Source organism: Bombus bifarius, unplaced genomic scaffold (assembly GCF_011952205.1).
Source record: "Bombus bifarius isolate JDL3187 unplaced genomic scaffold, Bbif_JDL3187 scf7180000009200, whole genome shotgun sequence".
In the NCBI taxonomy this organism is placed as follows: domain Eukaryota; kingdom Metazoa; phylum Arthropoda; class Insecta; order Hymenoptera; family Apidae; genus Bombus; species Bombus bifarius.
The window spans coordinates 3,988,149-4,013,302 of record NW_022884965.1 but is presented as its reverse complement, the minus strand read 5'-3'; the positions used below and the strand labels follow the sequence as shown (position 1 = coordinate 4,013,302).

At 39.5% G+C, this 25,154-nt stretch overlaps 1 protein-coding gene across 5 annotated transcripts in view; it reads left to right on the top strand.

Moving 5' to 3' along the window:
• LOC117214419 overlaps positions 1 to 25,154 on the top strand; it is a 77,073-nt gene that overhangs the window by 50,272 nt on the left and 1,647 nt on the right. The window contains exons 3-12 of one of the 5 annotated variants that reach the window (XM_033460520.1): positions 4,222 to 4,478; positions 5,176 to 5,568; positions 6,211 to 6,467; positions 7,138 to 7,249; positions 16,811 to 16,965; positions 17,165 to 17,215; positions 17,618 to 17,889; positions 20,263 to 20,412; positions 23,500 to 23,550; positions 24,938 to 25,114. In XM_033460520.1, coding sequence (XP_033316411.1) covers positions 4,222 to 4,478; positions 5,176 to 5,568; positions 6,211 to 6,467; positions 7,138 to 7,249; positions 16,811 to 16,965; positions 17,165 to 17,215; positions 17,618 to 17,889; positions 20,263 to 20,412; positions 23,500 to 23,550; positions 24,938 to 25,114 — 1,875 coding nt within the window. The remainder of the gene's footprint in view (positions 1 to 4,221; positions 4,479 to 5,175; positions 5,569 to 6,210; positions 6,468 to 7,137; positions 7,250 to 16,810; positions 16,966 to 17,164; positions 17,216 to 17,617; positions 17,890 to 20,262; positions 20,413 to 23,499; positions 23,551 to 24,937; positions 25,115 to 25,154) is intronic. The other 4 variants (XM_033460522.1, XM_033460523.1, XM_033460521.1 and 1 more) reach the window with 4 other exon arrangements.

The following is a 25,154-nucleotide window of genomic DNA, read 5'->3' as shown; positions in this document are numbered from 1 at the left end:
TGTTCAGGGGGTCTTTAACGCGTCGGAAGTTTTCTGGGACAAATCGCCTCCGGGATGAGTCGAGGGTTCGCTAAGTTCTTTTCGTTTCCAGATACGATCCACAGAGCCGGCGTCTCGTATTCTCTGCAAAGCATGACGCAATACGAATCAAATGTATCTAAGCATTTTGAAAAATTGCTGCTAGGAACAATTTGGTTCTCTCTTACGTTGGTATTACTGGACCGTTTATTAATCGTCACAGCATACGACGTATTAATTTCTCGAATATTGTCGCCGAGGTTAGGGCACTTTAATTTTAATCTTACTCGAGGTTGAAGTTGAACCGAATCCATGAAATTGTAGGAGAATGACTTCATTCGTTTTGCAACCTGATCGTCCTGGCATTGCCGCTACAAAGTGGTATCATCTCTAAATCAGTTGAACGCGGTGATCCGAATGTGGATACCCTCGTTTGTCACTTGTTTTTCATTGAAATTCGGATTTCAAATGCGCGTTTAACGTGAATTAAAAATTTAAGTAGCCTGATCCAAAGCTGAGACGAATGTACATAAAAGCACATAACCTAATTCAAACCTAAAACGACAAACACACATGCATACAAATATATGTACGATTAGCTTTATCATAGGTTTGAATTAGGTTATGTATTTCTACATACATATATGATAATTGTATGTACACGTACGATTAGATTCGTTTTAGATTTGAATTAAATTATTACTTAAATTTTTACTTCGTGTTAAATGTATATTTCGTTAGATTTGTCTCAAGTTTCGATTAAATTACTTAGATTTGAAACTCTCCGTTCTAATTCCCATCCTACGCGTGTTCCACACGATGAAATCCATTATTGGCTCTATCAATGGTTCTTCATTGTACGTAATACAAAATTCAAAATATGATCGAATATAGAAAAATGTAGTAACCTAATCCAAACTTCTCTGCTCATTTACGTAGACGTGTATATGACTCATCTATAGTAACTTTTACTTTATTTATAGTAACATTTTCTTTTTTTAGTTTCTAACCTCGTCTGCTTCAGCCGACAAAATTGAGGACCAACGGTAGCTGTCGCGAGTTAATCAGGAAAAGTCGCAACTTCGTCCGCGGCAAGAAAAATATTAATACCTGATGGCGTGATTTCAAGCTGGCTTATTTCGTTAGACCTGTGTGAAGTTTACCGTGTCACGGAATTAATCGAGCCCGCCCCCTTATTTTTAGAACACGTCCGCGTAATTGAATGTCAATTCCGTGCTCGTTGACCAGCCGCGTCGTTGGCAACACTGTTTCGGGCAACGTCAGTGGTAATAATTGAGTTTTTCTCTAGGGACTTTCTTTCCCATGTGATCGTAATTTAAAACTCCTGCAACCTTGCAAACTCAAATAATAAAGTAATTACAGATCCGCTGAAAAACCAGACACGCGTCTCGCTATGACGAACATACGCGAAAATAAATTACTCTGTTCCATTTCGAGAATCCTATTTCATTCCTATAAAAAATTATTTTACCGTTACAACCGATAATCGAATATTGAAGGGGGGGGCAGACACGTGTCAAGCAGAATGCACGAATTGGTTCATAGCGCAAAGAATCAAAGATATTTGCTCCTTTTTTCACTAATGAAATTCCGCCCCTCTTGTCATAATTTCTCCCTTTGTGAATTATCTTACGATCTTCTTTGAACGCCTCCGTTTCTCCAGGGTGAAGCTCGATTTCTATGAAATTAAAACGGATGGATTGCTTGTTACACAATGAAACACAGACGGATAAAATTGATATCGAATCGAGCACAATGGAAAAACTTAAGAGGATCAGTGAGAGCCGATTTGCAACATAGTCGTTGGGTGGGACATAAAAGGGGGAGCATTAATAAAAAAAAAAAACAGCGTACATCATGCAATATGTGATATGTAAGATAACATGAGACACGTCAGAACGAGGTATTATTGTCGAAATATTTCGCAGGTGCAGTTGAAACAAACGTAATGTCAGCAATGATGTCGAAGATTTCGATATTAAAGTATCGAAATTCGATTGACATCTGCCACGATCGCAAGTCGGTGAAATGTTAAAATAGATTTTTAGGGAAACTGAACGTATACCACTTGTGTCGAATCTAATCGTTAGCTACGTAACATGTAACCGTGGTAACTGAACGGTTTTACGATCGGATGTTTCAATTACGCAATTGTACAATCTGACATAACCTAAAAATCGCCATCTATGATTCTGTTTCCTACATAAAGTACAAGATATGACTAATTTTCAGCCATTTGACGATAGAGTACTATAGTTGCTTTGTTTCCTAAATTAGCTGATATGTAAAAAATTCTAATTTGGTAATTCGTTTGTAAATGTCTGCTGGTGTAAAAGTACCACGATATCCGGTGTTCCGTCAAGTCCGTCAGAAAGATAAAAATTTCGATCGATTTTACGTCAGAGACAGGAAACTCTGCCAATTCCCTTGGCCAAGTTGCGTCTATGTTACGTCGAGGATTTGACCACGCGAAATGCGTATTTATTTTCGGATTTCGTGCATCATGAAACAGCCTGTATATCCGGCTAAAAGTGGCCGTCATACGTCAACGAGCCACGCGATCGTTGCACGCGTAAATATTTAGTCGATGCACGCGAAATGCCTTTTTTATTATCACGGATTCCTGAAAATCGTCGTTTCTGGAATTCTTCGAATATCATCCACTAGTATCATGTAATAGCAAATTCTCCTAATGTGCCCCTAAGCTTAGCTAACTCCAATACCAGATCCATCTTATCTATCAGTCATCAAATTTGGCTACCATTAATCTTAATCCTTAGAAATTACCTCGAATTGGTATTCATGTGATATTCACCGCAAATACGCTTATCTCTAACGAGCTAAAAACATTGAACCCTAATACTAACCTGCTACTAACCTCCAAATTTCTGGTCGAATTAGACAGTACCTTCTGTACTATTAGCACTGAAACCTTGAAATCGCGTAGCTTTGTTATTCACCTAATATTCACTGTAGATCCAACTAGGCCTGCTGATGATCCCGAAAATTCACCGAACCCTACTCTAAATCCCCTAAACTCACGTAGCCCATTAGTCTAATTGACGCTTAGTGCCATTATAGGCGATAACGTACCGGTTGATGGATCTCGTTAATTTTTAATGAAGCAGCCTCGCGTTAACGTACGATCAACACACTGGCCATTATCGTTATAATTAACGAGCTGATCGATTTATCCCACGATTCTCTAATTGTTCTTCGTGGTCTACTATTTTTGAACAACTCTACCACGGTTGGCACAAGGGAGGATTATTTCACTCGGAAACATATTTCAGCTTCTTACATAGCAAATTTGACAACTGCGAGGAACAAGAGCTAAGACGAATTGATACAAATGTGTGAGTATCGATGAAATGCCTTGGCACCAAAATTTCAACGATATCGAAAAACCGACCCAATCCCTTTGGTCTATGAACAGCTTAATTCTGTAAGAAGTTCAAAATCGAATGTCAAGATGCTGAAGCTTAAGATGTTGAAAGAAATAATTCTACCCAACTATATCTTTGGCGCACAATGCGTCCTTTGTGCCACATTTACTCGCTGCTGGTAATTGTTTATTGATACAAGAGCGGCCGGCCAGTTCTCCACGTGTTGAAATATTTGAAGAGAACTCGACGCCTCGTGTATCCTGTACCGCGGAACCCGATCTGTGTCTGACATTACGCACCCTCTCGTCTGTCTACGCTTTCATGCAACCACCATCGAACAACCAGGGCCTTCGACACACTCGTCCAAACGTTTTAAACAAACGTCCCATTTAATTAATCGAACGGTAGCTTCGTACAGATTGAAACGTCGCTGGCCGAAACAGATTTGTCTGTGGAAGATATAGAGACAGGCTATCGATCAATTTACTATTCACTTTTCCCATTTTGTTCCAAGTGTTATAGATAACTCTGTAGTCTCGTTCAAAGATCTAGCCATTCTATGTGTAACCATAATGGTATTGAGTGACTCGAGGACTTCGATATTAGGTTAGGCGATTTTACATCTTCAAAACTGGGTGCAATTCTAGAAACTCGGCATTTGGTCCACGCGCGATTCTACAGACTCGACGTTAGTTCTAAATGATCCTAGAAACTGAAGGTCATTAGAGATCTTACAACTGTTACCAAATCGAAGCCTGTAGTTAAGTATGTTCCTAACCTAACTTATGTTCCACAGTGTCAGAGTTCGCGCAGGAGCTGGGCGCGGCAATGGAAAGCCACTCAGCAACCGTACGACGTCTTGTCGACGAGTTTCGCAGCCGATCCGGAGACACCAGAGTTGATTCCGGCGGAATGCGTCGAGTTTGGGAAAGTTTACTGCGCCAGGTGCAATCAGATGCAGAAGCTCACTTGGATCTGGCCGCGGTTCTCCAACAGCAGCTGTCTAGGCCCACCTTGGAGGCCAGCTTCCACCGAAAACTCCAGTCCAGAAAGGTAATTCGCTTCAGATTTCTGCATCTACGAAAATCGAACGAGCCCTTGATAGCGAAACTTTGTTCAAAATCCATGGCATGTGCTACAAATGTGGCGAAAAGTGGTTTAAGTTTGAAGGGAGAAATTGTCGTGCGATATAGTCAAAATAAGATAAGGCGCCTGAATGTCTTTGACGACGTCTATAACGTGAGAATCTTCCAAAGAAATTGCACGTGGGCGTCGTTTGCCTGCTTCGAGATTGCTTCCAGCTCAATGTGATCGTCGTATCGCGTGCGGTATCAAGGGCTTCCTCCGAAAGCAGATAAAAGTTGCCAATACAACTGCTTTGAGCATTTCCTTAACGGACCTCGGTGTATCTGAAAATTGAGATTTACGATCGATCCAGAGCTGCGCGCAATGCAGATTTGAAGCTTTAGGATGATGCCACCAAACCTACATCTTACCCCAACCTAACCGAAACTTGATTCGAATTTTTCATTCTTAACAAATCTATTAATCTCGAGTAAGCAATTGGGTAACCAGTATCGATTTTCAGAGACCCGTTACGATCGAAAATCCACTGCGGCTTGACAAAATCCCAACTGAAAACTATTCCACCTGAATCGAGATTTAGAATCCTAAAACCATAATTACAGGAGAAGCCTGGTAGCATAAAAGAGAAAGAGGATGATAAAACCAAGGAAATTCCATATTGCAGGTGTTTGCTCATCGCGAGGCCTACGAGCAGGTGGTGGCGAAGACCGAGGAGAAGCTGCAGCGTGCCCGCGCGGATTACAAACGCGCCTACGCCTCTCTCTTAATGATAGATGGCGGGAGTGAGCAGGAACTGAAACGCGCCTACTACGAGGCGCACAATGCGTACGTTCTTCAATTGAAAGCCACGAATGCCATCACGGAACGGTACCAGTCACAGTGCTTGCCTAGTCTGCTCGGTGAAATAGCGGAAGTATATGAGGAGTTATGTGGATTGGCTTGCAAATGCGTGGCTGGAATATCGGAGGCAGCCGCAGAGAGGGCTGGGGATCAGGCGAAACGTTATCAAGCGGTAGCGAAAGAGGCTCAAGTCATAACACCGCTAAATGATTTGCAAGTACGTCGGATTGGCTATATTTCCCAAGTCTTCCTTTATCTATCCTCGTTTATGAGCCTTGACTCAATTGTTTGCGTACTGTGAGTGGCGGAATGAAGAGGGCAAGGGAGGGAATCCTATCAGTCGGCAGAACCGAATTAGGGTTGTGATGAGCTTGCCAGTCAGCCAGGCGTAAAGCTGTTAAATCCTCCTATTTGTGAGAGTCCTACATGCTCGGTTGAGATTAGGATTCTTAGCTTCAGACGACAGGGAACTGTAGGGATATTATTCCGTTTCTGGTGTTGCTTCTTAAGAGGAATAGTTTTGGGAAAACTAAGGCTTGCGATTTTTAGAAATACAGGGAATGAGTTTGTTGTTTTTACAAATACACGAGAAGGGAAAAAGAAAGCAAAAGGCGATGGCCAGAGACGGAAATCGGATCTATATTTAGAGCACATAGATCGTGTCTATATTTGGCAAAGCATGCAACGATGGGATTTATAATTATCATTTATCAGCAGAGCTTGCAGTAGATTATTCTATGATCATCCTATCCCACAGAGATAGAAAAAAGATTCAGGTGTCAAGAAATAATGATCACCCTATTACAGATATAACTTCGAGCGGTTATTCCAGCTATTAAGACCAGAATTTTGTGTCTAGATTCTGGCACGGAGCCTATCAGCCACCGCGACCCCATCGAAGAAGCCCTCCAGGCGTCTGTTCGTGGCGCCAGGTCCGCCAGAACAAATACCCATGGAGAGAATCAGTCAAATACCGTCGCTGAGGGACGAACTAGCACCGACAGGAACCAGTACTCTGCCCCTGATGGAGGATTTACGACGAGAGCACGATAGCCTAGCTCAAGAGATCACGCGACTCCAGGACGCCTTGGATACGTTGATCCGCATGCAACGAAAGTGCGTTAACTTATCCACCCAGAACAAATATTTAAAAGTTAATAAACTACTCTGCGAATGTGCGAATCTCCTGGCTTAAGTGGATACGGTTTTCAATGAGTTAGAAGAGGTAGAGAGCCAAAGTAGGTGATCCAATCTTGGTCGGTTAGACGTTCAACGTTGGGTCTTCCCAGATGCAACGCAGATACGTTAACCTATCGATTCAAATACGAGATTTATAATTCAATAGACCATATCACAATCGTGTGAACCTGATGACACGAATAGATAAGATTACAAGGGACAGAGTGGCAAAATGGGCAGCCCCAAATCTTAGTAATCAAACGTTAAATATAGGGTCTTGTAGCAGTCTACCATTTAGGATTTGAGGAAAAGTAATTTCACAATATTGCCAGTGCTGGCATTGAGAAGAAGGTACGATCGATAACGTGGAGCTCCAGCAAAATATAGAACCGCGAATAGAAATGATTAATGTCTGACAAAAGAATTCGGTCTAATTACCTCTCGTTCCGCTTTTCGGTGGCTGGTTCAATTTATTAAAGGTAAACACGTTACAAAGGGCCACGGTTCTCGAGTGCTGGTATTTCCAGCTTACAACACTCGACACGTTCGCGGGTTTAATTCCACGAAGCCCGAGAATCGCTAAACGGTTTCCTTTCTTTAATTGCAGGAGCGCTGAAAGCAATCTTTACACAAAAGTAGCCGAGCTCCAGGAAGACATCTCTATGAAGCGTTTCGAGCTAGGGGAGGCACAACTATACCTCGCAGCCGTGCAAGCACAGGTATTTCAATTGATATTATTTTGTAGCAAACATTCTGGTAAACTTGATAATTATCTTCAAACCTATGTTCGATGGTTCTCTCTGTTTGAAAAAGGTTAGTGAAGATACAAACATTTGTAAGGTAACTTTTCTAGCGGTGCTGTTTCAGGACAATATAAAAACCAAAATTTAGATACTCAGCTTTACTTTATCACGATAATTTATTAATTCTTCCGTTTACGAAAAAAAATTACTCGTTAGAAAGTAGAAATCAGAAAAATATTCTTGAAAAGTAATATTTTCGATAGACGAGTGATGTAATGTGTAAGATGCTTGAAAATTTATGAAAATGTTCCTTACATTTATATCACTTTCCCTTAAGAATCTCAACCTATCGCGTTTCTCATTTGCTCAGTAATTTTAACTTTCAGTAACCTTTTACCCGTTTTTCTTTTTTCTAAACTATTTAAATGAACCGTCACAAGATCGATAGCAGAAAAAACGGAGACCTATTAGTGACTATCGAAAGTTTGCTCGCAAATTGCTGCACTTCAGTGCTGCCAACACAAAGTTCCTATCGGGAGAAACCGTATCAGAAGTTCCGTGCACTCGGATTAAAAACTTGCTACTTCCATAGCGAACCAGTGTCGTTTTCTTGTTTAGAAAACCGCGGCAGGGGTCGCGGAAAGTTTTTTCATTCGTGACAGAAAAGTTTCTGTGTTCCTGCTATGACAGGAATCAGATATGTGTATCCTGTATGTGTGCGTGTTCGAGCGTACAGGAATCGTTTGACGACCTAGAAATTGGATTTGCGATGGATCCCCGAGGAAACATCCATCGTAGAAAAGAAAAATCACCGATTTCACGCTACTGTTCCCTTACACCGGAGGTTTCTTTAGATCCGGCAGTTTCTTTGTTGGTGATTCCATTCAGGCCGTGAAATCCTCTGATGCTCCAACCTACAGTTATACATACATTAGCATAAGAAATTTTTCAATCACAAAATGTGGTTACCTTCCATGATTGAAAATTCAAAGTAATTCGGTATTGTCAGATCATATTTTTAATAAGCTTCCTAATTTCGCTAATTACAAATTCTATTATTCAACATCTTTAAATCCGAAAAACGTACGAATTTAATCCTTCAATTATTCCCAACTGATATATAACAACATAACCTCCAATAAACTTCTTCATTTTTAAATTTAAACATCTTTAAATTCTAGAATATTTACTTATCAAGAAAAATCAAGTTTGATATTATTATTCGAGCGAAATTTTGTCTGAACCTAATCTCAACTGATCGAACCACGTATCAACGAACCAAATACCGAGAAAATTCTTCGAGTGATTCAAAGAAGATTCTACGCAGAGTCATCTGGCGTGAATTCCTAACCTGAACCAATTTGTCATCGGCCAGCGAAAGAGCGCGAGCACCACGGTATCACAGATCAGCTGTCAGCAAAAGCATTATCCTCATCGGCAATCCAACCACCTAAACAGCCGGTCGAGTGGACGAGAACGACAAAGAAGAGCAATCCGTGACACTTTGTTCAGTGGGTCTTCAGACACAGTCGGTCGGAGAAATCTTACCGGGACAAAGGAACGTGTCGATCTCGGCCGCGAGAAAAAGAACTGGTCTCGCGGAGCATTCGTGGTTCTCGAGTCGAGTGGCTGAGCCGATTAAAATTAGCACGAGCCTCCCATTGTTCCCTTGCACGGGCCTCGAATAAGTACAATGCACCCTGTTTGTTCACCTGCACGTGCTGTCCCGCAGTTCCCTACCTCCTCTCGTACGATCCGCGCCAGATCGGCTGCCGTTAATAAGACGCCATATTGGAAACTGGTAATTGGTCCTTCGATGTGAGTAGACAAAAGGAAAAAGTGTTGTTCTCAGCAGTTAATGCATATCGATCTCTTAATTTGGTGGTCGGAATTACAAGTGTATTGCGATGAAACGAATATTGGTCGATACCAATATCATTGGCTATTGATGGCTATTAAACGGGCATTTTGAGGTTAAAATATTCAGGCAGAGGATATTAGATGGGAGATTTGTATATTGTTGTGGCATTTTGCAAAATTTAAATTAACGATGGTGTCATATTATCAAGCCAATTGCTCTTCTAGTAATACTCTCTCATAAAGCATCATAACTTTATGATAATTCCATTAGAAAACTAGCACGACTGTTTCCACATTTTTACAGAAAGTAACCTATCCTAGGTAACCTAACCAAAATTAACTGAACCATCGTCATCGTCGTCAAACACTAACATTCGACTCGAAGTTTGAATTAGAAGATAGCAACGAGGTTATACGAGGGTAAAAGAAGCGAGAGAAAAATTGTTGAAATCAGCCGTGGCAGAAGATAAGGGACACAGAATCCTTTGTCGTCGAGCGAGACTCGGAAGACACGCGAGACAGACTTTCGCTCTGACTCGTATCCTGAAGGTAGCTACACATAAGAGCCGAGCTTTTCTCCGGTCACTCATTTCCCGGAAAAGGGATGAATTATGGAGGGATAGGCGGCGAACGGTCGTGAAACGAGCGAGGTAGTCAAAGACACGTAAATTTGCGATCGCCTTCTCTCGTGAAAATAACTTCGACACACGCGCGCTTCTAGAAACGCTCGCTTCAGCGAGTTCGAATGCCTCGACGCGCATCTGTCGATACTCGAATTCGCGAGGAAGTACGATCGCAACTTTTCAAACATAGATACGTCAGAAATGATGAGAAATATGGGGAAAATGGGGCAGATTTAAAAGGACAAATTTTCCTCGGTGAATAGTAGAAATTATATAGGGTGTCTTTGACACGTGTAGCTATCTGTCGATATTTGAGCTGCGATCAGATTACAACCGAGGCTCTTCTAACGTACGTCTGTATGGCAAACGATGACAAATACGACTGTGAAGTGGAGGAACGATAAGGACGAGGAGTAGTCAAAATCGAGAAAAATAAGGCGAATGATAAATTGACAAAAAATTGATGAAAATGCTAAAGAATGACAAAAGCTACGAGAACGATATGGAAGATAAGAATGGTGGAGGGAAACAAATTTACTATAAAAGGTAATAGAAATCGTACGGGTTATCTCGCGTAACTGAGACAGTAGCTTTTAGAATACAGTAACTACTTAACACAGTAACAGCCAGAAGAAGAAATTCTAACCTATAAATCTAGGTGTTTCAAAAACTTGAAGCTTTCCTTTATTTTCTCTTCGTATCTCTGTATTTGATTGTCCATAGGAGACACTCCATATACGAAATTATGAGGAAATTCATTTCAGACGTGGAAACATGGCGGAAGTTATGGCGCGAGATGCAAATTTGTCCGGTATGGTCTTAACTCAGATTAAACTCTAAGTCTCAGTCATCCTACGTCTAACGTGACTAATAAAAATTCAAGTAAAATTCCAGCTCGTATTAATCTACATAATCTACATTTACGTATTTGTATCTAATCCTTGATCTAATTTTAGACCCAACTAAATGTCCCTATGAAACTTCAAGCTCGACGGTAAACAGGATTTGTGAATGGGAAAACAGAGACAGAGGAAACACAATGGAGGAGGAAATCTGTTCTTCTTTTTTCTCTTGATAAGTGGGAGGCAGAGGCGTGAAGTATACAGCCCCATTCAATGACATTGGTTTGCATACGCCTTTGAAACCCTTTTTTGCATCTACCTTTCCATCGAATTCGTCGTCCTCGGCGAGAAGATTGGCCTGATTCAAGCGTTCCACACGAGCATTCGCTAAATTCCACAATACGACGTGTCCTGATCCTTCGACTGGCACGCCAAGGATGACTGAATACCTAAATGTAGGCTGATCCGCACTCCATTACCTCCTAAAATAGCAGCCTCTGTGACGTTGCCAACTTTTTGCCGCAATGAGCATTTAGGCTTCACGTGAATCTGAATAATTGTCTGCCAACCTGAATATCGATAGCAAAGGGCGATCAATGATATAGTAGTTGATCATTGCTTATAGCCTAGTATTAATATTCTTTGTAAAAATATTCCAGACAATTTGTAAAACTTAGGCTACCGATCTGTTAGCTGATGAGAGCTGCTGGTAAACGTCTTCGGTAACAAAGATGGTGCTATAGTCATGCTCGTAGAACACGAGAATTGGCCACGTAGTCAGGAAGATTATAGATTGAGGGAAGGTCGTTTAACCGGTGCTTTCACCACCAGGGGATCGATATCGTGGCCGAGTCTTGCTGAAATTTTCAGCAAGACACGTCCTAATGGACCTGTCAGCGGCCACCAGATACCAGTGTCTATGGAACAGGCTAGATATCGATAATTGCCCGCTTCGATCCATCCTAGCAATTTCCTTTGCATTAGGCTTCTACCCTAGCCTCGATCAATTTGTCAAGACGATGAAGGAAGCTTGTGTTTTTTTATCTATCAGAGATTTAGAGGCTAATTTAAAGAAGATGTTGCATGAAAGAGAGCGATAAAGAAGAAGAGAAGGTACTTAAATTTAGATTTCTTATCTGAGCGACAGGATTTCAACTTTATTAGCCACGTAGAGAGAATTTTACAGACAATTGTGCTCTGTACAAAATGATTTTGACGCGAATTTTTAGATTAATACATCCAGCGGGATGGTATATCTTCCTTTTTCATTTTCTTCTTCGTGTTTCTCTTTTCTTTGTTTTCTAGCGGAACGTTGAATCGGAAATGGTCCTTCAAATATTCAAAAAGTATGCTCGATTGATATGGAGCTGCGATTAAACGATAAAAGTTGCTGCAGTCCTTTGAAAACGATTCAATTTAGCCTGCACTTCTGCAGGTTAAAATATTCAAGGCTATTTCGATTCCTAGCAATTTCTCAAATATGTAACCAGTAGTTAAATGGAAATCTCATTGGAGTGAGAAAATTACTTGGTGTATCTTCAGAAATCAAAGAATATCGCCCCAATCGTAGCAACCAAACAAAGATCAGTCGATTATCTTGATTAATCAAAGTGGAGGCTAAAATATTTTTCAAATATTTTTTATCTGGAAGGGCAAATCATTAGAATTGTTTCTCTAACTCTCGAGCACTCAAAATTCTTCTAGAAATTGAGAAATTGTGCTGACCCAAAGTTGAGAAACCTCTGTCAACGATGAGACCAAAAAATGCTTCTTCAACTGGCAACATCGTTTCAAGTGGCTTTCCTATCTTGTCCAAAATTGCTATCAATGAAAGAATCAAAATGATAATATCTTAAGAAAACGAATTTTTAGATTAATTTAACAGATTGATGAATTTATTTATTTTCTTTTTAGATTAATTTAATGATATTTTACAATTAAGAGAATTACTGCGAGTGCTTGCAGATACTGAAAAATCCTATTCCATTCAATTCCATCGACTTATTCAAACTTGTATAATTATCAACATTCCCCTGCAATATTGAGAAATTGTCTCAATTAAAAAATGAAAAAGTTGTGTGAAAGATGAGAAAGTGGCACCTGAGTTAATGGAGTCAAGCCAAGTCCTTCCAAACACTTCAACTAAAAATTTTACCTGAGTAATTAAGAACCATAACAACTTGGGCACTTGTACGGAATTTTTAAGAACTGTTTTAACGAGAAGTCCAAAGTATTCGAGAAGTTAGAAGGAATCGAAGTTGATCTGTCTGATTATCAAAATTTATCCAATTCGTCTGAAACGCTTCCCACAAACCGACGAATCCTCTGTAGATGGAACATACGAAATATCGAAAGCAAAATGCTTGTTGTAACGTTTATTGGATAAATCAACTGTGCTGGGATTTCGTTTCTTAAATTACCTTCGTAAAAGTACGAATTTGCACGAACGTGCGCAGTCTATCAGCGGCTAAATAAAACAGAACGTAAAAGATACAGCTGAAAAGCAAATTTCATAGAACAGTTCACGTCTAGAAAATAAAAGCCGAATACAGACGCATGTCAAACTGCAATAAACCATGGCAAAACGCTGATGACTAAATGAAATAAAATCCGAAAAATATAAATCATAGAAAGAGAGGCTATCGATAGAAGCATACAGATATAAAAGGTAGATAACTTGCAACTGGCATACAATCATACACTCGACGTACAACTCGTAATGGAAAACCAAGCAAACTAAAAAGAACAATTATCAGATAGGAAAACCGGACATGCGTAAACAAATGCATGTCAAACAGTAATAAACCGGCATGAAGAGAAACTGATAACAGATAGCAAAGAACAATTCCCAAATGCGAGATAAAAATCGGATACGCGTAAACTGACGCGCTCCAAATTGCCTATAAACCGATGCAAAAGACCGACAACTGAATACAATAAACTGAGTAGAGTAAAACGTAAAATAAAACAATGTAGGTACAAAGGTAGATAGCTTGCAAATTACACGTGGCCATGGGCTGCAGACGAAACAGGTTCCAAAGAACAGTTGACAGATAGGGAACGAAAACCGGATACGCGTAAACAGACACGCGCTGCGTTGCCTAACGCGTCGCCCGGATAAATAGGGGCGCGCAATCGCGCGACATGCGCCCTCACAACTGGGTCACCATCCGACAGCCGCCGTCTGAAAATCCATTCCTGGCCTCGAGTTCGCTCTCCTAGGTCAGGGTGGCAGGAGGAGCCTGACTAGTCCTCGCGAAAATGGGCTGGACAACGCTGCGCACACAAGTCGTTAGTATCCCCCTTGAAACACCTGGACGAGACACCTGGCCCCTTTCGCTTTCTATCGCGAATCCAGGTCACAGACATCAGATCCGTGCAGCCAGACAGTGATCGAGCCATTATTCGTGGCGCAGTGTGCTTTCGCGCTGGTGAATCCTCGCGTTCCTGACTCCAGATAACTCGCATCCGTTGCTATGCGGCTCCACTGCGGTCGCTTCCGGTTCTTCTTGCCTCACAAAGTCTGTACACATTGTGTCTAGTGGTATTTGACGTGAATGTGTGCCTGAATGATGGTTCTACGAAAATTAGCGACAAACGCAGGTCTATGAGAAAGTTAGGTCAGCTGCTGGTAGGAGCAGCTGGTGCATGGTGTTTTGACACGTGACACACGATATTTGCAGGCGTCGAGACGCGTGTCCGTGATCAGGACACACACGTGGGGGACACTTTTTGCCGCACGTGCTTGGGATTAAACGTGGTCGAATGATTTTCGTTAGGGGAGTGTCGTTCCTTGCTTGACAGAATGGACTCTTCGTGGCGTATTTTGATGTCGATACCGGGGGCTTTGCGGGCATTCGCAAGTGTGTACAGAGTAGTCGGGGATTGATTAAGAAGAATTGTTTATGCGATGGCTTTTACCGTTGTTTTGTCAAACTAGATTCCCCGATATTTAACACTTTCGCGTGTATTAAAAAGTTGCTGGAAAAATCGTGCGTCGTCGTTGCACGTTGCAATTGTATTGCTTGATGAGATGTAGTGCTGCTGACGTTGCGTAACGTTTGTTCTCTGATAAATGCACAGTAGCACAGACGCAACTGTTGCGTCTATATCTGTACACGTTTGAATAAAATATTTTTAGAAGGAGAAAAGAGAGGCGACTATAGGAAATGCGTTGAGATATCATTTGACTCTGCTACTTGCATATTTCATGTGTCAATCTTGCCTTCGTTTCTGGCAAATCCATTTTACAAATCTTGCAAATCAAATTTTACAATTCCATACATAAAAATATCTGTACTTTTTAACAGCGAACGTGTTAAATACCTAGTGTCTTGACTTTTGTAAATGTCCCTGATTTTGCTTCTTTCGTTATTTACTTTTTGTATTATTTTCGTGCTGCCCAGTCGTAGATTGCAGACTATTGAGTAACGTATCGCGGAATAATGGAGAGTACAGTTTGACTTGATGGTCGATGCTCCTTCAGTGTCTTTATGAATGAAGCCCCCACAGTATACTCGGTGCACGATACAGTGATAGGTACAATGGTCTGTTTGGGATCGATAGGAATCTCGGTTGCCGTAATATTGTACTATCGATGGCCTAATTTTAATTAACAATTATTTCCGGCAGACCTTGCCTCGAATTAGCAAATTTGTTAATTATGAAATATTAACCACTGTTGGACACTGTTGTTGGCAATTAAATGTCCAATAATTATAATCAACGCTATTTCACTTTTAAACAATTGATTGATGGAAGAACAATAATATTTGTTTATATTTGTTAAGAGACTGTTTATTAAAAATTGCAATTTTTCTAATTGGAAGCAAAAGCTACCCTGCAGCTAGAATAAACATTAGTTTGCCACGCTTTTGATCTCTTATATATTTCTGAATATTTAGATATTTTACATTTTGCATATTAATGAACATACCCTGAATATGCATGTTGCTTTCCATATTCATACATCCTGCGCATTTTTGTATCTTTCAATTTTCACATAAATCCATCAAAATTGGCAATTTATTTAGTTAATAATAAAATATTATTAAAATAATGGAACATTAAAATCGAATGATACAATTGAAATAGCTTTGCGAAATGGTGATAATAATTGGAAAATAAGTTGGTACATGTGTGTTACGATAAGCAATAATCAGGTGTCCTCGATAGAATCCAATTAATAGCGGGCAGAGCCGTTGCATTAAAACGGTTCTGGCTTCCTCTTTCGTTGGATATCTATTTACCAGACGGTCGTGCACGAGTTGTTTGCCGACTCGTGCAGAAACTCGACTATTTCCATTGTCATCGCACTGTCATACCATAGGAAACAGAACTTTCTGAAAAGTTTTCCGATATCCCTGTGTTCAATGGCACAATAACAAGACTTCTATCGTTCGGTTTATATCTTTCATTATTGCCACAGGTTTGAAACGAAGTGGTAGAGGTAAATTGAAAAGAGTTGCTTTAAAGAAACACAATTTTCTATTATTTCGTTACTATATTTGTTAGGATAGAAAATAACTGAATTAATGGGAAAAATTTAAAGAAAAAAATTCGCTGAATATATTATATTTACAATGTAGAAAATATTAGTTTGATTTATTGGAAAAATACTTGTACGTTATCTAGCGAGCTATTGCAAGAATCTAAAAAAGATTCTAAAAGTCATAAATCAGATTAAAGAAATATAATTTTTTAGTTATTTCGTTAATTAGAAATGAAAGATTGGAAAGATGAGTTTTAAAAAAAATTTGTCTACTTTGAGGTTCTAGAAAATATTTCTTAAGGTATACAAGATACAAAAATGATCTTTGTCCGCATATTTTTAATTTTGATTACTTTTCATTACTGCAATTTAAAAAGGAACTAGAAAGTCTCAAGAAATACGACTTAGAAGCGCAGGAATCAATTTTTCCACTGAAGCATCAGAGCGTCAAAGTTCCAAGAAACACTGTGACCATTTTCTTTCTTCGTTAGATTATATCGTTTCCCATTCTAAAAAGGTATCTAATTCGTTAATGGAAGTTAATTAGTGTAATTACTTAATTCCATAATGGCGTCGGTGATCATTTCAAAAATAATTGCAAAAGAGGTAAAGGGAGATCGTTAGGGAATTTTCAAGTACTAGGGGAAAATTGGATTCTGTTAAAAAATGGTCCAAGTCTGCCAGAGCAGATATTATATGTGACGTTCGTTTCAATTTGCAGAAGGAGCTGTTCGGGGCTGGAGAAGCCGGCCAACCGGATGGGGTGAGCAGCCGGAAGATGTCGAATGGCTCGACCGGAAGTACCAAGCACAAATGGTTGAAAGCGTTCAAGAGTTTGAAAACCAGCTCCCCGACGACTCCGCCATCAACCGACAAGTCAGTAACTATTCGATGAAAATGGACTTTAAACGACGAATGCTTCGAATATCTCCTTCCTTCTCGCCTATTTTATTTTTTGTTTTCATTGGTTTCTTCTTTTTTCTTTTTTTTTTTTTAGATAACATGTTTTGTTAAAGTGTGTTGGTTGTGTTTGAATAACCAAAATTGTTGTTTTGTCAATGCTTCACTAACACAGAGGGAAACAGGCGATGTACCATGCTGTTTCTACAGTCGTCGCCATGTCTAGGTGAGTTTGTCACTAGAAAGTCACTAGATATTCGTTCAACTTGGTTAATGATTAATTCAACAACGAGGTAAATTTGTTTCCTGCTCTTTCATTAACATATATATATCTTATAACATATTAGCAATACAATTTTTAATAATTTTACAAAGAAATTGTATTGAAGATATATTCCTTTATTTGGTGATAATGAAATACGCCATTTGGTCCGTTCTTTTAAATCATAGTACTCTACAAAATTCCAGAAATTTCCTAAAACCTTCTTATATTTCTACGCATCTGACAAATCTTCCTTAAAGATACCATTAACAAGATAAACACGCTACATTAAATATATGACACATGAAATATACAAAACAGAAGAAGAAGGTTGAAGAAGCAATTACAAAGTGCAACTTGTTTCAGGAAAAGTTTGGAGTCCGAGGGAGGTCACTCTTGGCGCGAGTACACTTATCGAAAAATCACTCCCTGCGATGCGTGTGGCCAGGTGTTACGTGGCCATAGCCGCCAGGGCGTCAGGTGTCGTGGCTGCAAAGCAAACGCTCACACCGACTGCATCAACCTGGTGCAGCCCGTCATGTGTCCGAGCCTGGCGCCTAAAAAGAGCGGAGGGATTCCCCTTCTTCGTCGACAGAAGACTCAGACTCAAGTGGACGACACCGCGGCCGCAGAGTACAGTAAGTACTCGCCAGTTTGAGAATGTGATTGTGTCAAAATTGATTTTCTTATCCCCTTTCTCTCTCTCTCTCTCTCTCTCTCTCTCTCTCTCTCTTTCTTTCTCTCTCGTTGTCGCGGATGATCGATGCTCTAAGAAATGAGACGAATCTATTCTTAACCGAATCTTTGACACCCTCAGAAGTAGCAAGTTTATCTTCGACCAATTTGATGACAATCTCGCTATGACACCAAGTCTATGCCCTGTGGTTCGTCATTTTCATATTGGAAATTTGAGGCAGATTCCTTTGTATTAGGGCGAAAGGTTTGCAGGAGGAAAGAAAATTGAACTGCAGGGATGAGGGAGATGATCGATCCGGGATTGGAGCCAGCCGGATGAAACAGATTGCGTGAAATTGATGAATCACTATACTGAAATTTAAGCCTGATGGCCTGGAATTTAATTCTGGATCAATCTCGGTGCTGCAGTTCGACATGCCAGCTTGTTCGAAAGTTTAGTTTCTCACTTTGGGATTCTAATTGGTAAAATAAATTGCTGGATCCAAAGTACCAGGGTCAGAATAGTTTGTGCATGGACAGTTTCATTAGATAAGAGTATCGATCGATCCATAAACTGAAACAAAGAAAAAGATGCGAAAGGAAACGAAGGATCAAATTTTTCACCAAGCTCTGCTCCTCATCTTCTCACCTTGATCGAATTCCCTGAACGCGATTCATCGACATGCGAGGCACGGAAAGGCTCAGAGATCATGGTATGCATCACAGCCCATCGCGATTAACAAATTAATCGGATCATTCACCCTTCAACCTTCTTTCTTCCTCTTCGCGTCCCTTGATCGCCTGAACAGGCTACAAGAAAAAGGAAATCTCTTTCTCTATGGTGTAACTCGGTGTCGTTCAGAGTCACTGAAGCTGAAAAGTCGATCGCTCGGAGACTCTTTAAGTTCCATTAGCTGCCAGCTAAGATGGAAGCTTTCAGGTTAGAGAAGTAGTCTTAAAAATGAATTAGGGAAGGTTCTGGTAGGTTTTTCATATGATTTCACATAAAATGATATATTTGTTTAAATTAGTTTCCTTCTTAACACTGTGACAACTGGAGAGGCGACACCAGTGCCATGTTAGTGTCAATTACTAGTACACACAATATACATATTTATCTGTTAATGCAGTCAGTCAGTTAGGTAGGTAGTCGTTATTTATTATTTAGATTTGGAAAGAATTGCTTCTGAAGAGCTTGCATCTAATTTTAGATAGGAATCGTATCTTTAGTTACGTTGTTTTATCTTAAACAACATGACAAATGACGATGCAACACTAGTGCCATATATGTCAACTGTTGGTATACATAACATTAGTCTGTTCAATTATTTGTTATTTATTATCATATGTATATTTATTACTGGTTTTGTTTAGTAAATATTCAGAGTCACTGAATCTTCCTATAAATACAAGAAAAACCATATTTTTTAATTCTCAATACAAAGAACACTGAGCGTAGTGTTGAAACGATGGATTTGTTTGAAAGGTGTCAAAAATTATTGGGAGATTCCCTGGCTTAATCTCCTGTTAAGCGATCGCTTGTTACGTGCTCTTAATCCTTTCAACCTGATTTACTTCAATTGACGTCACTGTCAACCCATCCTCCGAACGATCGATGCCAATTTTGTTATCCGCTGTGCAGCCAGTAATGTTGCAAATTGACTTTGAATGATTTCAACCTGAATTATGCCACTGATGGAGATAGATTCTGGCTGCCCTTTAAATCTCCTATTTCCTACGATCTCCACTGAATTCTTTTCCAATTTCTAAGTGTAAATTTCTTCTTCGATAATGGGCTTTCTATTGTTCGGTACATGAAACTGGACGAATGTGGTCGGTGGCTCTGAACAAATGACACTAAAACACACTATCAGTGTACAATAATAAAGTTCAACTCTTGATGAGAAGTATGGCTACCATGAACAGGTGTCTTTAAAATTGACCAATCTTACTGTTCTAAGTACTCGCTCCTGCTATCTGTAGCTCCTTCTTCTTAACAGCTTCTCAATTCTATACAAAAAGATACTATTTCCATTTTACTAAATATCTAAACAAATACAACAAACTCCATTATATATTAATAAGCGAAACTATTCATACAGCAAGTAAATAAATATAATAAATTAAATTACAACTAATTAATAAGTTAGAAAGGACCAACTAAAGACACTTGTTGCCCAAGGAGCGTCTGCTTCGAGTCATAAAGTTGAGGGCAAAGGAAAGGAAAGTGAACCAAGCAAAAAAAAAAAAAAAGAAAATAAAAGTACTGAAAAGAAAGCACCTCGTGTGATGTCTCTCTGCTTTTGCATTGCTATCTGTCTATCTCGTGTGAGCAGACGTGGACGCCATATACCAGGTGCTGAAGCAGGCAGGCGAGATCCGTGGAAACTCGACAAACTCACCACCTACGCCTCCCACAGCAGATCATCCTCCAGCACCTTCGTCAGCGAGGGCTTCCTCCCACCCTTGTTCCTCGTCCACCTCTGGTAAGGCACAGCACCAATTCCTCTTGACCTTGAAGCAGAGCCTCCCTATAGGAAAAGTATAATTCCTCTGTTTCTTGAAATCTGTGACTGGAGTGCTCTTCAGGTGCATTCTACTGTGCAAAGATAATTGCTGACAAATTACTCAAGTTGTTGAAGCTTGGTCGACCCATTGAATCGTAGATTCTGAAAGTTTCTGGTAACGTAGAGGAAATTTATGGGTATGTGAGAGCGTAGGAGTTAGAAATGAGTCAGATAGCTGAAAGAAGTAAATACTCCCATTTAGAACATTTATTGTATGTGTTAGAGTAGTTGATGTAGTTTTATGCTATAAAGTATATTAGAGAAATCACTGTATGTTAGACTAAAGTTATTCTATTTCATATCATGCTTAATTTATTACAAACTGAAATGGAAAAGATGTTTAAAAATAGAAAAAAAAACCAAATTCCTTTCCGTTCAGTACAATATTCTGCTAACTTCAATCCATTTCACTTAAGAGAGTCTTATAAAGGTTTCTTCCTTCTTGAGGTCTTCGTTAAATGTCAAGTATATGCTGCTTCCTCTGAGAGAAGATCTGAAGTAAAACTTGGCACCTGTGCCAAGAGAAAAATGTATTAAAAGTACTTCGAACATGAGGGAAGCTATTGATTTCAGTTAAAGTTCAGCAAATATATTTTATATGAAAGCATTAGATGATTAAGAAGAGTAAGATGCAATCCTGAAGCGACTTCATCAAGTTTATGCATCTGCTAGAGCAACCTCTGCTTCAAGGTGGCACTTTACCCTGTTCTCTCTTTTTATTCTTTTAATCAACAGAAATATACTCTTCTTTAGGGACATGACTCGTAACTTTTGCCTCTTTTTTCTTTTTATCTATCCAGTATTTTCTCTGTCTCTCTTTCTACTTCTTCCCCTGCTTCATCTTCATTCTTCCTCGTTACACGCGCGCCATCTGTACTGTTTTTATCGTACTATTCGGGATTCCCCGCATGCACTGATGGATCTAGCCCATCGTCATCACTTTTCCGAGATCATCGACTTTGCGTTACGGATTTTTCAATCTCTCGATTTTTTAACTGAAATATTTTTGGAATTTTGTAAAAATCGTGAAAATCGTTTAAAATGGATAAATTGTTGTTGGTGTTACCTCAATGATAATTACAGTGTGAATATTTTTTAAAAATTTATCATTTTCTATAAACGTGAAAGAATTTTTCGCAAATATTTTTGTTATTTTATCATCGTGCAATGTGTCCTACGTGAATTTTCGTCGATCGTTTATCTTGGAAAAAAATTGGAGAAAGAAGGATCGCTTTAAGAGTTCTCGATAAGGCAGGGAGTTTAAGTTTCACCACGAGGCCTCCTACGGACGAAGAGAGAAACGTTTGCCCGCTTTCTGTCCCCCAACTTCAAGTAACGAAGAAATCACAAACAGACGATCTTCGATTCTTGAACGAGTAACTTTGACAGTTCCATTAAAAAAATAAAAACAAAAAATAACTAATCCGATCAAAAGTCCCAAATCGCTTGAAATGTCCCCAAAGGAACAGCAGTCATTATCGCTAATTCCCTAGTCTCCGAAATCGCAAACGTAACGTAATAATCGACTTTAGCGTCAATGTTAAAAAAAACTAACCAATTTCATCATGGAGCCTAAACGCGCAATTCCAATCGATTCCATGGCGAAACAAACAAATCATCTAAGGGAGAAAGAGGTGAAATCTTCAAATATCGCGGTAACAGATAGGGAAAGCACCGATAACGGCGCCACTAGCGCTGGACGGGGAAATCCCACGGAATTGCACCTACTAACGACTAAAACCAGCCTCGAAAGTGAGACTAAATTAAACAGTGCTTGTACTAAGAGAGAAAGAGCTACAATTGGAGTGGAAAGCGCGTGAGAAAACATATCAAGGCGAAATCATCTCGGAATCGTTGCAATTCCATTGACCAGGACGGGGCAGCGGTGGATCAATGTCGGGAACCAGACCATTCGGGCAGCCACTGGTGTTGATGACCCAAGAGAAACCTTCGACCTCTTCGCAAAGGACACCCGAACGTTCTTACCATGGCTCCAACAAAAAACGATGACCTTTGAACTGGACGCGCGTCGCTTAAGCGATCTGCGTTTCGAAAAAAATGGATTTAAAGCTTCTAGGAACTGAAATCTAGCGACTCGTGATCTATAATTACTAGTTGTGGACTGTGGAGTAGGTTTTAGATGGTGAAACGCTCGTGAACGGGCTGAAAACGTGGAATTGCTAGGGTATGGGGATGGAATTGCGATTGTGAAAATCCAATGGGTGAAATTGATGTGTGCGGTTCTCGTTTATATATCGTGACGTGATACGTGTACGTGTTACTCGCTGGAATTGCTGAAGTTGCGCGGCATTGAAATATACAACTTCGAAGTATAAATCGATTGGTTTCAGTTTTCTGTGAAATTAGAGAGGCAGTTTGAAATTGTCGAGGAATCGAAGGTGAAATTGCTCGATCCTGTTTCAAGGAAAGCGAATATCGATCGACTTTTATGTATACAATTTTGTTTTTCCGAGTACCTTTGTTTACGCACGAATCGAAGAAGTTTGCTGGAATTGCGCTAAAGTGAACGAACGTTGGAATTGCGTACAAAGTTCTCTTCACTTAACTTATACAACTTGTTTGCGCCTAAATTTTTTCCGTGTAAGGACTGGAACAACGCTTGGAATTGACAATATGTAGAGTATAAAATTGTAAATTTATTGTTCATCCATTCAACCAGCATTTGACGAAGGAGTTGATCATTTATTTCTGCGAACCCACCCACAGTTGCTCTTTTCCGTAGAATTGCAAGATTGGAAAGGTGGAATTGCTAATGCAAATTTCCCCGATTCAATAGTGAACAATTTTTTATTTGAGTATCGTTGAAAAAGTAGTTGTAAATGAGAAATATTTTGAATTGCTGAATGGTATTGTTTAATTTTCTCGTTATAGAAACTTACAAACACTTTTTATTTTCGCCCAGTTTAAGTATGTAAGATATTTATTCCTAAATTCAGCATGACCAAATAGCAGAAAAATCCCTATATTGGCGCCAATTATTCGCAGAATTTTTATCGTTTACGTACAGGTTGTGTCAAAAAAGACCGCGCCGTAAAGGTAAGGACTCACTACAAGATTACTTCAGAGCAATTTCCAATCACTTAAGTAACTATTATCGCAATTAGCCTAGTTCCCTTTGAAGATCAAAATGATTAACACGATTGTCGAATCTGGGATTGTTTTGTCACGAAATTCGAAAAAAAACTACAACGAAAAAAAAATGTATAATTATTCGAATCTGAGTTATTAAACATTATTCCGCATTTTAATTTCCCAGCTTTCTTTCTCTAAGAGATTATCTCCTCAGAGAGAAAATCGAAAAGTACGAATCTTGAAAGTATGGTGAAAATGTGCACAAAAGTAGGGGAAGAACGGACATGAAGTAGAAAGTATTGCGCGAAAAACGAACTCGAAGTCAATGAAAAAGAAGAAAAATTAGTACAAGGGAGAAATCATGTAAATATTGTAAATAAAAATGTTCTCTCCTGCGATTTCCTATGCTTTCACTTCTTGATGCGCGAGTCGTGTCCCATTTTTTTTTTTTGCCTTTTTTACCTTTTTTTATCATTTTTGTTTTATTTTTTATATAAAATTATTTTCTGTGTTAAAAAGTATCGTATACTAGTTAAGTTTATCGCCTGGTGAGAGAAATACTTTCTTTGTGTGCATTCGTAATGTTACCGTATATCTATATGGTGTTCCTGTCTCGTTGTATGTGTTGATTTCCGGTCTCGACGTTGACGCCAAATGAGTACATTTGTCAGAATGAAAATGTACGGAAACCTGTTGTCTCTATTGGGAATTGATTAAAAATTACGAGCCTCCACTTGCATATCTATGTGTACGTGTGCATATTGCAATTTTCTTGCACGCATATATCGACGTGTGGATTCGAATTTTGTTGAAAATCGTGTGTTCTCCACTTTTTCGTTCTACACTGCTAAATGAATTTCCTTAAAAAATCTGAGATTCTGAAATTTCTTTCTTTTTTTTTTTATAATTTTCTTTCGCCTTGGTTTACTTTACTTTACCTTTTATTATTTTTCCGAAATTAACACTTTCGTGAGAAAAAGAGATTGTCTCTGAATCGTAGAAACTTGTCAAGCTTGCTCTATCTCTACCTAAACTCCGTTTAATTTAAGAAAAAAAGCCGGGAGCTTTTCGCTGTAACGATACATCATTACAGCGAGCTTCGATGACAGATATAACCTCAAAAAGCGAGAAGGGTAGGTAGGTACATCTTGCTGACAAGATGTTCGTGTTTCTTCCTGCAAGCAAACTCTCTCTAACTTCTCTCTATTCTAACTATCCGCTTATAAACTAGAAAAAAGAAACGAGAAACAGAATGGAAAAATAACACTGCTTTGTAAAATGGCGTCAATGTCGAGCTACGAGCTAACCTCAAAGGCTAACTTGCTATGATCGCTCATTATGGAACATGAAGCGCCGCATAGTCCACAACGTAGACGCGAGAGACTGAACCTAAGGATGAAGAGTCTCAGCTTGGATTCTCCGGAGGGCACCGCTCACGTTCGACATCGTCCACGTGATTACTATACCGGCGGCCAAAGAGAGTCCACGCCACCCAGACATTCTGACAGTGGAAGCATCAACAGATTATGTGAGTATTGATCAATTACTGGATTTCCTTGATAGAAGAG